The sequence below is a fragment of the Solanum dulcamara genome, chromosome 7, assembly GCF_947179165.1.
Source record: "Solanum dulcamara chromosome 7, daSolDulc1.2, whole genome shotgun sequence".
NCBI lineage: Eukaryota > Viridiplantae > Streptophyta > Magnoliopsida > Solanales > Solanaceae > Solanum > Solanum dulcamara.
Genome location: NC_077243.1, coordinates 76,974,693 through 76,990,795, shown reverse-complemented (window position 1 = coordinate 76,990,795; position 16,103 = coordinate 76,974,693). Strand labels below are relative to the sequence as shown.

Here is a 16,103-nt window from a genome sequence, read left to right as displayed (position 1 = left end):
TAGTTATAACCTTGGATTCCATTTCTTCTTAATTCTTTAAAATTAAACTGATATGTGCACCTTTCCTTTTTGAGATTAAAAAAATCGGTTTTAATCTGAAAAGAAGAAAAAAATTACTTTTAAGATGTTGAATAATTGGTGTCTGATCTATCAGAAAAATCATATAAACTTGACTTAAAGCAGATAATATCACATTATTTGTCTAACGAATAACTTTGAATTGTTTTAACCCAAAAATCGATATCAATATCAACGATTCAACGAGCATGAAAATGACAAAATGATGACATGAGGCTCGGCTTACCACCTTTGCCCGTCGACAGGGCAGTATATATTATAGAATTACACAACACAAATCAATGTTCTAATATTGATAAAAATAATTTCAAATTGATTAGTTGAGAATAAATTGTTGTTCTTGAAAAATATTTTAAAAAAAAATAAAAAACACTTTCAAAATAAACAAATTTGAAAGCTCATCCAAAAAGGCTATAAGTAAGAATTATAACAAAGAATTTCAAGATTAAAAAAAGTCATCAATGAAAACAAAGACACCATCATTACGTATTTTAGGTTGCTCATACACTAAAAAAAATATTACCGCACACTAAATTCTTCAAAAATGCATTACTTTTAAAAAATCGATACGCAACCATCGATATTTACTTTTGAAAAATTCGACACACAACCACCCACATTTTCAGAGTCTGAGCAAGATAGGTCAATTTCTAACTTGTTAGTTAGCATAAGCAAACATGAAAAACTTCCAAATGCCTCCCATAGACATCAGTCTATTAAACATCTAAAGAACTTCAATAACATCATCGTCTTGCTATAATCTATAGACGGGGTTAACGTGACAACGCGATCCGCACAAAATTACAAGTGGATCGAATACGTTACAGGAAAGTCAAAATATACCATTAACTAGCTATGCACACATTCTCCGAGCGAACTCAACCTACACGAAAATGTCTCATGTACTCCAGTGTTTTCTGAAGATAGCTGAAGGATTGAAGAAATACCAAAGTGCGATCATTTCACTGATCCTCTCGTGATAGATACCTCTCTATCGTGCTGGCTGGTGAAGGTTCTCTGATCGTTGCAAGGGTATTTTGCTCTCGATGCACTAGAAAAGCTTTTGCTGTGGTTGTGTTGTTCCACTTCTCATCATAGCACAGAACTCCTCGTAGTTGATCCTACCGTCCTGTTCAATTGGAAGAGTTGGTATGAAATTATCCACATTTAGAGTTTCAACGTCGAGCGTTTCATATAAGAAGACTTACATTGTCAGTGTCCACCTCTGCAATTATTTCCTTGATGGTGGCCTCATCACCCATACCATATTCCTTCATAGCATTTTCCAATTCGTCTCTCGTGATGAATCTGAATAACATTAACAAATAATTAAAAGTGAACGCATTACTTACCGGAAACAGGAAAAAAAGAGGCGGATATGTAAGAATGGGTGAAATGTCAAGATTTTTAGACAGACCACACACAACTTATATAACTGCAGCCTCCAAAGTCTAGCATAGAAATAAGCCAGAGATAGAACAATATGTTACACATACCGTTACAAAGGTTTAATTTTAGAGTTAATGGTCAAAAACACACGTAAGCTATCAACTTTTCGCGAGTTTCATACCTCAACTATCCACTATTCCCTTAACCTATTTAAACTGTCAATCTCTTTCTATTAAAACACACTTCGATGTTGAGCTATCCTCCATGCGCCTGATGTCGATTAGATAAGTAAAGGAAACAATGAATACCAGATCCTCCAAAAATGCACTACTTTGGAGGATCTGGCATGCACCCATATGCATTTTTGAAGAGCCTGAACAACAAGAGACTTCAAATAAATGAAATCTACCAACCACCTATGGCCAATCCCACCCATAACTTGAGTACATTAAACAATTAGATGTCTTAGGAGGTTTTCCACTCAATGGTCTAGCGGCAAAAGTAATCACTTGCAAAACCTCCGGCCCTTATCAAGTCATTGATTACCCCGTTGATGCCACAAGTCCATCGATAAACCGAATAAAGGGATACGCCACTATGTCATAATACAAGATGAATATAGCAAAAAGGAAGATCCTAGGTAGAAAATGTTTTCCAATATTCCTATGTTCGGTTGGTCAAATTTTTAGGAAAACATTTTCTCTAGGAAAACAAAGTCCCTTAAAATGAGGAAAATGTCTTCCCTGATGGAAGTACGGAAAACAAGTTCGACAAGTGGCATTCCATATTGATTATATCCTCTTCACCCTCCAACACACCTTATCTTCACCCCCATCCCTACTACCCCTATCCCTACCCCTACTCACCATAGTATTTATCTAGATTGTATACAAATAATTTTAGGATAATTTTTTTTGTTTACGTATCGAGCACAAAAAACCCACTTATTTTCCTGGAAAACATTTTCCTTCCTACAGAACACACCCTTAGTAATCGAAACTTCATTTAGAAGGTCAGAAAAACAGAAGTTATTATTATCTTTATGGACTTACCCACTGTGGTCCTTGTCAAAATGCTGAAAAGCTTTAAAGAGATGCTCATCCCTTTCAAGTCGATGTCTATGCATTGTTGCGGTAATAAACTCAATGTAATCGATTGTTCCGTTTCCATCCACATCAGCCTAAAATGTTGAACCATATACAGGTTAGAAACTGCAATAAAACAAAATCAAATCTGGTCAGAGGCATAATACTTACAGCTTCCATGAGTTGCTTGACTTCAGTCTCTGTTAGCTTTGATCCAAGTCGAGCCAATCCCGACTTCAGCTCTTCATAAGTGATTGTGCCACTATTGTCCGTATCAATGTTGTCAAACATAGCTTTCAGACCCTTGATTTCTTCTTCAGATAAATTCTCCGCAATGACCTAGGGAAATTACAAAATGTAACATAATATCAAGAGCTTACTTCCAACATCAAGTGCCTATAAAATGCTACATCTTCTAGATAATTCAGTATGGACGGCATGTCCCACATCATTTCTGGGACTGAAGAACCAGTAATTATAGTCAGATTCGAGTAACAGCAGTCTCGAGAAAATACTTAACCATCTGCTGTGCCAAAATAAGAATGCAATATTAGATTCTACCTTCAATGCAAGTTTTTTGAGCTTGTTCATTGCTCTGAACTGCTTCATTCTGGACAGGACTGCACTGTCTATTGGCTTGTCTGATGCTTCTCCAAGTCGAAGCCATGGATGTTCTGTAGAAACAAGCAGGATGAATGCTAAGTATTAAATGAGCAAGCAGAACTTAAATCCAGCATATAGAGAATTTAGATACAAGTGACGCCTAAATCTAGGACGCAATTGAAAAGAGATAGAGAGAGAGGGGTTCTGCAATCAGCACTAAGTCCAGAACTCTATTTATACTAAATATATTTCTCTTTCCCAGATTTACTTTCAACCCGGAGACTGTTTCAACTCAATTTAAGTTTCAATAAAATCAAAGTTGGGATTGGCTATATGAATCATCTATTGATTATTCCACTATATTTGGTGTCAGATCATTTCAATCATACTTTTCTTATAAAAAAACTGTCTTTAAGGCAAATTAGGTACTCTCTAAAACTAGAGGTTCTCCGAATCACAATTTATCTCTATAGTGGCATAGGAATCTCTTAAAAGACTAGAAAAGCTCAAACTCAAACTTAATATAAGTGTAACAAAACAACTAACTAAACCTCAGTTGCAACAAGTAGATAACACCTATATAGATCTTAACTTCTATTTATATTATGTTCTTAGCTAAATTCTCATTGTTTTTTTTAGACAACTTCCCTTCATTTGATTTTAGTCTTACCTCATCCTCTTTTAGCGTTTTAAGCATTACAATGTTAAATCTATAGAACAATGCATGTGGAGGTCTATAATAACATGGGAAAATTATCTCAGACGACTTTCCCTCATTTTACCCTATATATGTATATTTGCTACTTGCACCATTAAATAGAATATGACCATTCCTAATGTTGTCAAAACTTGTATGACTGCAAATCTATTTCAACATCCACATTTCTGCAACACGCATGTTGTGGGCATGTTACGTCTTAGAGTCCTAACATTCACTCTCATCTAACATTACTAGTCACACCATTGTTCTATACAACATTCAAGCTGCTGTAACTTTTGAGTCTTTGACTACAGAAAGGGAAAAGAGAGAAATACCAAGGACTTGCGCTGAAGTAATTCTCTTCCTTGGCTCCTGTGTTAGCATTTTCCGAATAAGGTCCTTGGCACTATTTGATATGGATGGCCATGGATCACTTTGAAAGTCAATTTCTCCTTTTAGTATGGCATTAAATATTCCCTTTTCAGTTTCTGCAAAGGATTCGGGGAAGACACGTTAACAGAATACAACAAGTAACACAAAGTAAACCACCTTATTAAACTTTTATCACCATCCTTACCAGCCCAAAATGGTGGCACACCACTGAGTAGAATATACAAAATAACACCTGCACTCCATACATCTACTTCCTTCCCATAACTACGCCGCAAAACTTCGGGAGCAACATAATATGCACTACCAACTATATCACGGTACACCTTCCCTGACATTTATAAATGAAACATAAGCTCATTTATTATAGATGCTAAACAGAAAAATGGAGGAAACAAAAGATAATTGAAGTCAACTATTATCCATGCTGGAATACTCAATTAGCGGCAATACAACATATGACATAAAAGCATAGAGAAAAGACGTGTTATATTGAATGGGAAACTGGTTTAAGTAGTTTGTGGAATCAGCTATAGAACAGACTACAGAGCACCCTAAGAAACTCAGATCACAAGACAAGGGGATATGCATTTAAGTATACTTATCGCCCAAAAAAAGAGTGGAAAAAAATAATACCAAATAACAAAACCAAAAATACAAAAGCAAAACTAAAATGAGAAGGTCTTCTAGGGTAAGTTGGGATGGATCCCACTAAGGCTTGTTTTACAAATTTAAGTAATTTTCTAACTTCAAACTTATGCATCAATTACAATTCTTTGGTATGCGACAGATCTAGGCTACTCTATAAAGATCCAGCTGGAATTTTGTTTGGTTGATAACATGCTATCTTGGGGAAATTTTTTATTAAGTCCAGCCATCAAGTCTTAACAGGTATTTCATTAAATCGGACAAAAAATTATAATAAGTCCTTGTAGGAACAAATGAGTAAGTAGCTCAAGTATCAGCATATTTTTTTTAAAAATCCAGTTAATGGGAAAGTAACAGAAAAACAAGAGAGGAGTTTTTTTTTTTTTAATGATAGTGGTGCTCAGGCTAGCTTACGCACACCTCGACTATACAGGCAGGTAACTCTGCCAACCAAGGCTTAGACAAATGGGAAGAATCACCTAATTTATTTTAAGAATCACCTAATTTATTTTATCTTTTGCCTTCGCTAGGATTTGAACCCGAGATTTGATGGTTCAATGACCACTAGGCTACACCCTTGGGTAAAACGAGGGGAGAGTTATAAACAAATTAAAATCTTATGCAAACTTTTGTTGTTTATCTGGCGATTTTATGAATCTCTACTTTGGAGGTTATATCTGGATTTTGGCTCTAATCAATAAATATATTCCTACACTTCAGATGTCCCAGGATCAATGATGGCCACCCTCTTCTCTTTCTTACATATATGGGTCATGACTCGTGCCTGACTTAGCCAAGGATATCTTAACAGATAGAAAACTCCAATACACCTTTTTTTTGGGTAACGTAATAGTTCTATTGATTTGGGATAAAAAGTATGGTTCTACAGAAAAAGTAGAGAACCTACACGAAAATATGGTTCTATAGAAAAGGCATGCAACTATCTATACAAATGGGGAACTCGGGGTACACCAAAATTAACCAAAAAGGAGGATATTCTCAAATACTGGTCCCCTTTGTCTAGCACAAATCATTGCTACGCAGTTTATTTGGAACTCTCCGGGGAGTATAAATTCGGTCACAATATACGTAATCTGGGACAATTTTTAAAATTAGTTATGGATCTTGGACAAATATATGTACAAAGATGTTTTGTGCCACTGTTTTTTTTTTTTGAAACTGGTAATTTGTATTCTTCAGCATTAAGGGCTATGCTAGCCGCCTCCAAAAAGTTTACAGTAAAAGAGTTGTGCCACTGATTTCTATAAACTACTTTTCGATTAGCTAGCTTGCAACTTTAACACTTTATCAATGAGTATAATGTTTTATCAAAACTTGTAGCTTTCCTTGGAGACACTTAAACTCTTCCAAGGTACTCTAGAGTCTAGACTGGAAGAAAAGAATTCTTGAGATATTCACCGAACTAGTGCTCTATGGTAAAACTTCTGGTGATCTTGTAACAGACACATTGCTTTACCCGGAAAGGGGTTGATCAGTGATGAGAGATGCTTCTACAAAAATTCACACTCTCGGTTAAAGAGTCTCTCACTCAATCACCTTCACTACCCACAGGCCACAGATAGCAGCAAGTAGTAGCAAGATGTAATTCAGGTTTAGAAAATTAGATTGGGTCATGATTATAGAAATAAAAAAAACTCTTAGGTTATAAGAATTACGACAGCAAACTGCAGCGTTATACATAGAAGTTACAGGTCAGCTAGATTTTTTGAATCTTAGTAACTACCTGTCAAGTTCCCCCTTGATCCAGCAAGTCTAAAATCAATATTTCTTGCTCTCATGGTAATCATTAATTGCTTGCTTGATTGGTAGGTTTGAATTAATTCTTATTCTAGCTAACACTAGAATACATCTTCTACAAAGATTCGTGTATCTTTACATTTTACCCCAATCAAATCTCTTCTTTTTGAAAATTTGTCCAACAGATACTACTAACATGTCTTGGCACTAAAATGTATTTGTCGTCATACATTGGCAGACACATCATAAGTTGCTTGGACTCTTCACTTTCGGTTCCGCACCCGTGTCGACATGACGTGGGTGTGGGATCCGTACCGGATATGGTCAACCGACTTTGGGTACTTTGACCAAAATTAACAGAGAAATTCGGGACAGATACAATGATTTCTGTAATTAAAGCAAAAGCTAAGGTGAAATTGAAGAAAATAGAATACCTTGTATATAGAAATTTTTATGTCAATCCTTTTCCTTATACTCCTTCTGGGATTCTCCTAATTTAGAGATATAACTCTATTTAATGAATTAATTTTTAGCCAAATCCCCGTACCCGTACCTGAATGCATATCCCCAAATCTTAAAATTTAAATCATGATGGATCAGACATCTAGATCCACACCCGTATCGGACACTTGAGTCCGAGCAACTTAGGACACATCCAAGAAAGAAAAGTCATGTAAGTATTTAAAAAGTACATAATATTGACATCACAACAATTTATTCTTAAAAACTCAGCTGTAATGTAATTAATCTCGAGGGGTAAGAAACTGACCTTCTTCAATGAAGACAGAAAGTCCAAAATCAGTTGCCTTCAGCTTAGCATTTTCATCCTTACTAGTCAGCAAGAAATTCTCTGGCTTGAGATCCCTATGCATAACACCCATGAAATGGCAAATGTTAACAACATTTACAATCTGTCTAATAATCTCAGCAGCATCCTTCTCTGAGTAATATCCGCGGGCGATAATCCTGTCAAACAACTCTCCTCCAGCACAAAGTTCCATCACAAGGTGCACTGACTGCCTATCTTCATAAGCACCCTTGAACTCCACAATGTTTGGCTGCCCACTCAAATGCTGCATAATCTGAATTTCCCTCTTCATATCCTCCCTATCATTCTTACTCACAAGCTTTCTCTTAAGTATGGACTTACAAGCATAAGGGTTCCCAGTTGAATTCTCGGTACAATAGTAAGTCACTCCAAACTGACCCCTACCCAATTCTTTCCCAAGTGTATAGAGCTTTCGAATATCCTCAAAAGGCTTTCCCAATATGTTATTCAAATGGGGTCCTTGCATTTGGTCTTGCGGCTGTCCAGGCTGCACAGTAACAGGAACAGGGTGGGCCTGTTGCTGGGGCTGAGGTTGTGGCTTTGGCGGTGGAGGTGGCTGATATGGCCTTTCTGGCCGGGATTGTGGCTGATATGGCCTTTCAGGCTGGGGGGATGGTGATTTCTGATATTCTTGATTAACACTTCTTCTTCCTGCCCTATACCCATTAGCATCTTGTTGGGCATACTTCTTGCTAAAACAACCACCCATTTCTACAGTTTCTTCAACAAGACTGAATTTTGGGTACTTAGAAATCAACAACTTGGGGCTTAACAGAACAAAAGATTGCAACTTTAACAAGATTGAACTCTGGGTACTTCAATTCCTCAACAAGTTACAATAAATCAAGAACTTCAGGTTTAAAGAGTAAAAGGTTGCAACTTTGACAAGATTGAATTTTGGGGACTTGCAATTCCTCAACAAGTTACCAGAAGAAGAACCTGGGGTTTAACAGAACAAAAGATTGAAGCCTTAACAAGATTGAACTTTGGGTAATTCAATTCCTCAACAAGTTAGCACAATATCAAGAACTTAGGGGCTTTAACAGGGTAAAAGATTGCAACTTTGGCAGAGTGAAATAGGAGAACAGAGATTTAAAGATTTGAGAGGTGAAGCTCAAATAAGTACCTAGAAAATATTCCACAGATCAGAAAATGCCAAAGATTTGACCATTGTCCATTGACTTCACAAAGCTCGTGGGAAGAACTCCATGAAAAATGCTACGCTTTCTTTGCCAGCTTTTCTCTTTTGTCTATTCTTATTTTCCCAGGCTTTTTCTCCACTAGCAAAAAGAAGGCAGATTTCTTGTGAAAAGTAAGGTCATTTAAGTGGTAATTTAGGGTCATTTTTTGCAATTTATTTGTCTTCTTTAAGCTGTCAGCGACTAATCAAAACGAGTATTACCTATAAGGGATGAAAGAATAAAAAATCCAACTGAATGGAAACGAGTAAAATAAGAAAAGATGATACAACACTTATAATAATACACATTGAAAGAATAATGAATTGTGCGACTGATATTTTTTTTTTTTTTTTTTTACCCCCAATTTTGGAGGATTTATAGTGTTTCCACACTTCTCCTCCAGTGTGACTCGAACCCAGGACCTACCGGTCGTGGGTGGAGGTGCTTAACCAACTGAGCAACCCTCACTTGTCAATTGTGCGACTGATAAGTAATACTATACGGGTGTTTGGTGTGAAGTATAACATAAAATAATTTCGAAATTAAATTATAGTGATACTTAATTTATTGTTTGATTGGTAAGTTTGGATAATTTATTTCAAAATTAATAATTAGTATCAGGATAAGTTATCCCTTTTCTTGAGTGACATAGTAATCTCAGGATAAAGTAGAAACAATGATAAAAATATCCATTTATATCTTTTTTATATATCACTTTTCACATCCATGTATATTCACATTATTTTTAATACTATGTATAAAAAATTTACAATCTTCACTACTCCTTATTTTTACGATAATTCTTTATTTTTTTATTAAAAAATTAGAGTATACAAATATAATTTTTATTTATTAATTTATTAGACTAATTCTTATGTTTATTTATGTTTTGATTTCTCTACTACTAAATTACATATTTTTAATTATATATTTTTTTAGTCACTTGGAAGTTTGTATTTTATATATCAAATAAAATAAAAAGTTTAGTATTTTACAATTTAAAGTGGCATGTGCTTAAATGAAATAATATAAATAATAAATTATATTTTACTTTAACAAATTTAAGATGAGAATTCTATTTTTAAACTAAATAAGATGAATGTTTTATTTTAAATACATATGGTACCATCATAGGAATGCACACACAAAAATATTTAAGCTAAATAAGATAAAAAATTTATTTTTAAGAATGAATAACTAAGCTTGCAAAGAAAATATAAAAAACTAAATAAAGTGAAGGGTATTTTTTAAATAAAAAACTTGTTCTTAAAATTTATGCAATGCATATTATTTTGAACACAACAAACCAAACAATCAATAAGAAATAATCTCAGTATAACTTATCACATCATAACTAATCTCAGTATAACTTATCCGATCAAAACTAATCTCATCATAATTTGTATTCAAACTAAACGACCTCTTAATAATAAGGAGAAAAGGAAGAGGCCAGTCCCTTCCTCTCTCAAAAACCTCACCCTAAATTCTCGACTTTCAAACTTTTTTATCTATGATCATGTCTTTATTAAGATGGAGTTGTGTCATGTGTTGTCTAATCATCTCTGTCATTTTTTTTGTCTACTTCTAACTCTTGCTACAGTCAACCTCTCAACCGCATCTCATCTTCACATATCCGAACCATTTCAACATCGATTCACTCTTTTTGTCTGTCACAGAGGCTTATTATAATTTCTTTTCTAATCATATCGCTCATATTATGTCCACACATCTATTTGAGCATTCTCATTGTTGTACCTTTATCTTCTGAATGCGAGTGTTCTTGACTAGCCAACACTCTGTCCCATATAATAATGTTAATCGAACCACCACTTTGTAGGATTTACCTTTAAGCCTTGACGATACATTCTTATCTCATAATACCCTAGAGGCAAGTATTCATTTCACACACCCACTCCAATACAATGAGCGACATCATGATCATTCTCTCTGTTTCCTTGAATTATTAACTCTTGATACTTGGAAATCACTCTCTTGGGTATGGTTTTATGCATCAATCTTCACTTAAACCTCCGACGTCTCATGTATTACATCATTGAATTTGCATTTCAGGTATTTCATTTTAGTCCTGCTTAACTTGAACATTTAGATTCCAGGATTTGTCTCTGAACTTTCATAAGTCTATCATTAACATCATTGTACATCTTGTCAATCAATACAATGTCAACTGCAAATAACATACACCACTTCACCTCTCTTTGAAAATGTCGTGTCAATTCATCCGTCATTGGGACAAATAGGAATGGACTAAGGGATGACCCCTGGTGCAACCCTATCATCATCGAGAAGTGTTCTGAGTCATGTTTCGATGTTCTAACTTGAAGCTTAGCTCCACAGTACATGTTCTTAATTGCCCTAATATATTCCACAAGTATACTTTAGACTCCAACATTTTCAAAGATCCTCCCAAGGACTCTATCGTAAGCACTTAGGTCAATGAACACCATGTATAAGTCTCTTCATATCTCTATACTACTCCAACAATGTCCTCACAAGATGAGTGACTTTTATAGTCAATCACGCCAACATGAATTTGGATTGGTTCTTTAGAGTGATATATAGACATATCCCACTTATCCTCACCTCGATTATTTTCTCCCAAACTTTCATAATATGGCTTAGCTTGATACCCTTTTAGTTTGTTGTCATTCTGAATATTACCCTTATTCTTGTACAAGAAAACCCTGTACTCCACCTCCGTTCTTCTAACATTTTAGTCGTCTTAAATATGACATTAAACAACCCAATTAGCCACTTCATACCAGCCTCGCTTGTATTCTTCCCAAAATAATCCACTGAGATCTCGTATGGCCCGTCACTATTCTCCTCTTCATCTTACAAATAAACTCCTCAACTTTTGTAGCCTTTATGTATCTAACAATACCTAGAATCTCTATGATGTTTGATTTCATTTTATGTGACAATATTTGATTGAATATTTTTTTAAAAAAAGTTATAATTTAAAATATGTCATAGATATTAATACCACAAATAAAATCACATTATCTAGATAAAAATATTAACATTAAATTAACTTTAAATACAAAAAATGCTAAAAGAATTAAATAAACTAGAAAAAAGTATGTCATTTAAATTATAGAACATTGACATGTAAAACTTGACTTTATCTCTTGGCAAAGCTCTTGGGTTAAGTATTTACTAAAGAAGATTAAAATATCTAGTTTGGAATTTATCGATATGGTACAAACCTTGATTAGCTAGCTAATCATTTAAGGATCTTAATTATCCATATGGTAATACAATATGATGTGACATTAATATGAAGTGCTTTTTGACAATGAAAGAAGAAAAATACATATTCATGTTGTTGTTTTCTGCTCAATATTTACGTCAAAAGTAAGAGAAAATAGCCAAATATCCTTTCAAATATCCCTTCAATCTAGTATCGAATTTTTAACTACACACTTATACTTTATGAGAGTCTTATTATCCTACTGAACTATTTAAAATCGAAATTATTACCTTTCTAAAAAGTTACAACCACATTTATGTTGACCAGTGAAATTCACGCATTTGACACGTATAATTTTTTAATTTTTTTATTCTTTTCCCTTTTTGTTTTATTATTTTATACTATTTTTCTTTCTCTTTCATATTTTTTCTCTTCTTCTTCTTCCTTTCGACCTAGAACTAACTGAGCTTTTTTTTCCTTCCTCTTCTATCATTCAATTTAAGAATATACCAACATACCATGATATTCTTTTCCTTTTTCTTTCCTTTCTCTTTCTCTTTTTTCTTTAAATCCCTAAATACAGCCATATGCCAAAATTTTCTTTATTTATTTATTTTTTAAATTTTTTTCACCAAATTTAAAACTATTATTCAGTTTTTGGTTATGCAAGAAGAATAGGTTCATAAATGATAAAGATTTACTGTCAATTTGATTCACCTGAAAAATAAATTTTGATGGTCAAATTGTTTTTGGGGTGAGGGTATTTTGATTTTTTTTTAGAGATTCCCATAATTATTAAGTTATTTGAATAAATTTTGTTAAATGTAAACAATTGTTACAATAGCTTCAAAGTAGTATTTCAATGATGTTTTAATGGCTAATAATTAATTTTGAAAATGGATGTAAAGTAACTTACTTGATAGTTTCTGATTATGGAGAGTGAAAGTGAAGTTTTTATCTTGAGTTTGTGGTGTGTCGATTGACATCGTGATGGTGGTGCTTTAAAGATCGAGAGCGGTAGTGAAATTTGATGGTTGTCATGAATGCTCTACTAAATTGTTAAGAAGAAGAAAAAAAATTAAAAATGAGACAGAAACAAATATGGGAAAAAAACATATATTTATGAAAAGAATAATAAAAACAAAGTTTTAATATTTATTTCTAATTTTCACTCTCTCGGAGAGAGTGAAATACACTCACTTTGCCTCGTAAGCATTTATGGAAGTAATAATTTCGATTTTAAATAGTTCGAGAGAGTAATAGATCACCGTAAAGTATAAATATGTAGTTAAAAATTCGGTAATAGATTGAAAGATTATTTGACTATTTTCTCTCAAAAAGTAATAAATATAAATAACTATTATTTTAAAAAATATATTTTTAATTATTTAATTGGAAATTATTGATGTATATTTTTACATTAGTTTATTACTTAAAATACAGTATACTAATATGACTTGAGGTAAACATCAGAAGTAACTCTCTTGTTTTCCAAGAAAATATGTCGACATATTTTGTTGAAGCCTAATAAGGTGTTCTCAAGATGTATTTTCAGATACTGCTATATAGTTATAATTCGAGAGGAGGACTGGATTTCTTAATCATGTTATTGGTCCGATTTTTAATTTTTTAAAATTTTTTATCCGATGTTCGATAATTAAATTGAGACTCGCCTAATCTTAATTCAAGTCGTGTAAGAGTTATTGAAAAGGAAGCACTGTCTAGCTAGCCACTAGAATATATTCATATTTAAAGTTCAAATTTGAGATGTTTAGTTAAAAAATAGGAAGGATCTTATACATCCCACAACCCTTGATATCAGTTATCTCCAATTTCATCTCGATTTTAATAAGATTTTAAATTAATGATTTACATAAATTTAATAACTTTTTGAGACAACTCAAAACTCTCATTAGGGAAATAAATCCATCTTTGTTTTAGGTATAACAGCTAAACAAGATCAATTAGCTGAACTAATGATCAGTATGCGATAGCTTAATTAAAGAATTTTGTTTAACTTTTGTGCAATAACATTATACAATTATTATATACCATTACGTTAAATATACGTACGAGAAAGTCTCATATGAATAATCTACTATAACAAGCATTTAAGGATTGTATATGGAATTTTAAATTAATTCAAAAGAAATTATATTGAAAAATAATTTATATGAAACTTTTGATTATATCTATCAAATTAAATGTGTAACTACTCATATTTAATTTTGGAAAAACTATCTAAAATGGACCTTTTAAATAAACTATTTACTATCCCATCCTCCATCCCAAAATATTTTTTTTCAGTACTCATTCGGCCAAATTAATTACCCATGTACCCCTTTTAATTATTTTTAAATTCGCGCGCTGATGTCAGTGCCACCCTACATGATATCAATATGGTATCATATACCGATGGAGTATTACAGATGATTAAGCTTAGTCCAATATGATACCGATATGGTGTCAATATACCGACGGAGTATCACAAAGAATATAGTTACTAATTAGTTTAATAAATAAGATTGTGATTTTAATAATTTTCTCTTAATTTTTTTATTTTTATTTCTTAAAAAAAGAGTTCAATCATATATTATAACGATAAGGTATAAATATATTGTTATGATATCATTGAGAATTTTAAAAGCGTCTCATTAAGGATTTTCAATATCATAATAATATATGGCTATATTGTGATAGTATCATTTATGTAATATCGAATGACTTAGGAAAATCTTTATGATATCATCACAGTATATATATATACTATGATGGTATCATTCAATATTTGTATGAAACGATCCTTAATAATTATATGAAATGATCCTTAATGATACCATGTCAGTATATGATGGTTTCATGGAGATGTAGCTGAAGGATTGAAGTAGATATCAATGATATCATGACCGTATATAGATATACTGTGGTGGTATTATTAAGGATTGAAGCAGCCTCAATAATACTATTATGATACTGCGACGGTATCTTGATCGCGAATCTCATGCTTTGAGGGTATGAACTGTAAAGAGGTATTTGTCTGTAATTATTTTTCTTTTATGGGACATAGACTTAACTTTCCCTTAAATTTTTAACAAAATACAAAATATATCATCAAATATTCAAATATAATTTTATTTGATGTAATTTCATTCCAATAACGAAATTTTTAATAGTGCACGGATAAAACGGAGATAATATGTTTGAATAATATTTACAAATGAATATCTAAAAACAAAAATTACTAATCTTTGGACTATACAAATATTGACTTTTTCAAAAGCGTTCAAAATAATAGTCAACTTTATACATCAAAGTTTGTTAATTTCTTTACAACATCATCAATAGGCACACCTATAACCTAAAAAAATATAATTAAAATGAAAAAGGAGGGGGGACGGGGTTGGAGGGAGGGGACAAGGAAGGTACAAAAAAAGTACCTCCTATTTTGAGACGGATCTATAACTGGTGAATAATTCAAATTTTTTTTTTATCGATTCATAAATACATATACAAAATATATACGAACACACTAATTATAAATTTTAAATTTGTCGTAGCTATCAATTTACTTCAGGAATGCTTTGAAGACGAGGTCTCCAAGATTGTTGACGTTGAATATTCTCAAAATCAAAGCTAATATTGCTGGAATTTAAAAATCCCGATAATAGTTGCTCCATTGTAACTTCCTCCATATTGTCAATTTTTTGCGCTAGAATTTTCTCAAGCTCATTCTTCGTTATTCGTATTTTCACCTCTTTATAATCAATCGTCGAAGAAGATAAAGAAGAAGAATATGGCAATGATGATGATGAAGTAGAAGACGAAAATAACTTTTCTTTCTCTGCGACTATATTTTTTGGCGCTACAACACATTCCCACTCATCATCATCTCTTGCACAAATCATATTCGATCCACGTTTACAACAATTTCCCATCTTAAAATAACAGATGTTCTGTTGAATTAGTCGAGATACTGTAAACTGATCTGAACACTACAATTATAATAAAAGTTAAAAAAAATGATCACTTCTAAAAATTGTAATCTCTCATTAATATGTTTGTGAAATGAAAGAGGTGGAGGTTTGTGATTTACATGATGCATCTATATTTATACCCTTGGAAGTGATGGGTCTTGGGGGTTTTGGGGGAGGGGGTTGAGGAAGGTGAGGGGGAAGGACACAGAGAGTAAGAAATGGTCTTTTTCTATTTGTAGACAATTATTATGGGTGGC

At 32.9% G+C, this 16,103-nt stretch overlaps 2 protein-coding genes across 2 annotated transcripts; both read right to left on the bottom strand.

Moving 5' to 3' along the window:
* Window positions 1-645: 645 nt before the first annotated feature.
* On the bottom strand, window positions 646-8,813 carry LOC129894425 (calcium-dependent protein kinase 21-like). The gene is made up of 8 exons (XM_055970123.1): window positions 7,421-8,813; window positions 4,433-4,576; window positions 4,191-4,343; window positions 3,114-3,226; window positions 2,724-2,891; window positions 2,520-2,647; window positions 1,287-1,386; window positions 646-1,207 (listed from the first exon to the last, which is right to left on the bottom strand). Exons 1-8 carry the CDS (start codon window positions 8,187-8,189, stop codon window positions 1,130-1,132), a joined length of 1,653 nt encoding a protein of 550 aa, XP_055826098.1. The 5' UTR covers window positions 8,190-8,813; the 3' UTR covers window positions 646-1,129.
* A 6,619-nt stretch (window positions 8,814-15,432) lies between these two features.
* Window positions 15,433-15,807, bottom strand: LOC129894893 (uncharacterized). Its single transcript, XM_055970498.1, has one exon. It carries the CDS (start codon window positions 15,805-15,807, stop codon window positions 15,433-15,435), a length of 375 nt encoding a protein of 124 aa, XP_055826473.1.
* Between the last annotated feature and the right edge of the window lie 296 nt (window positions 15,808-16,103).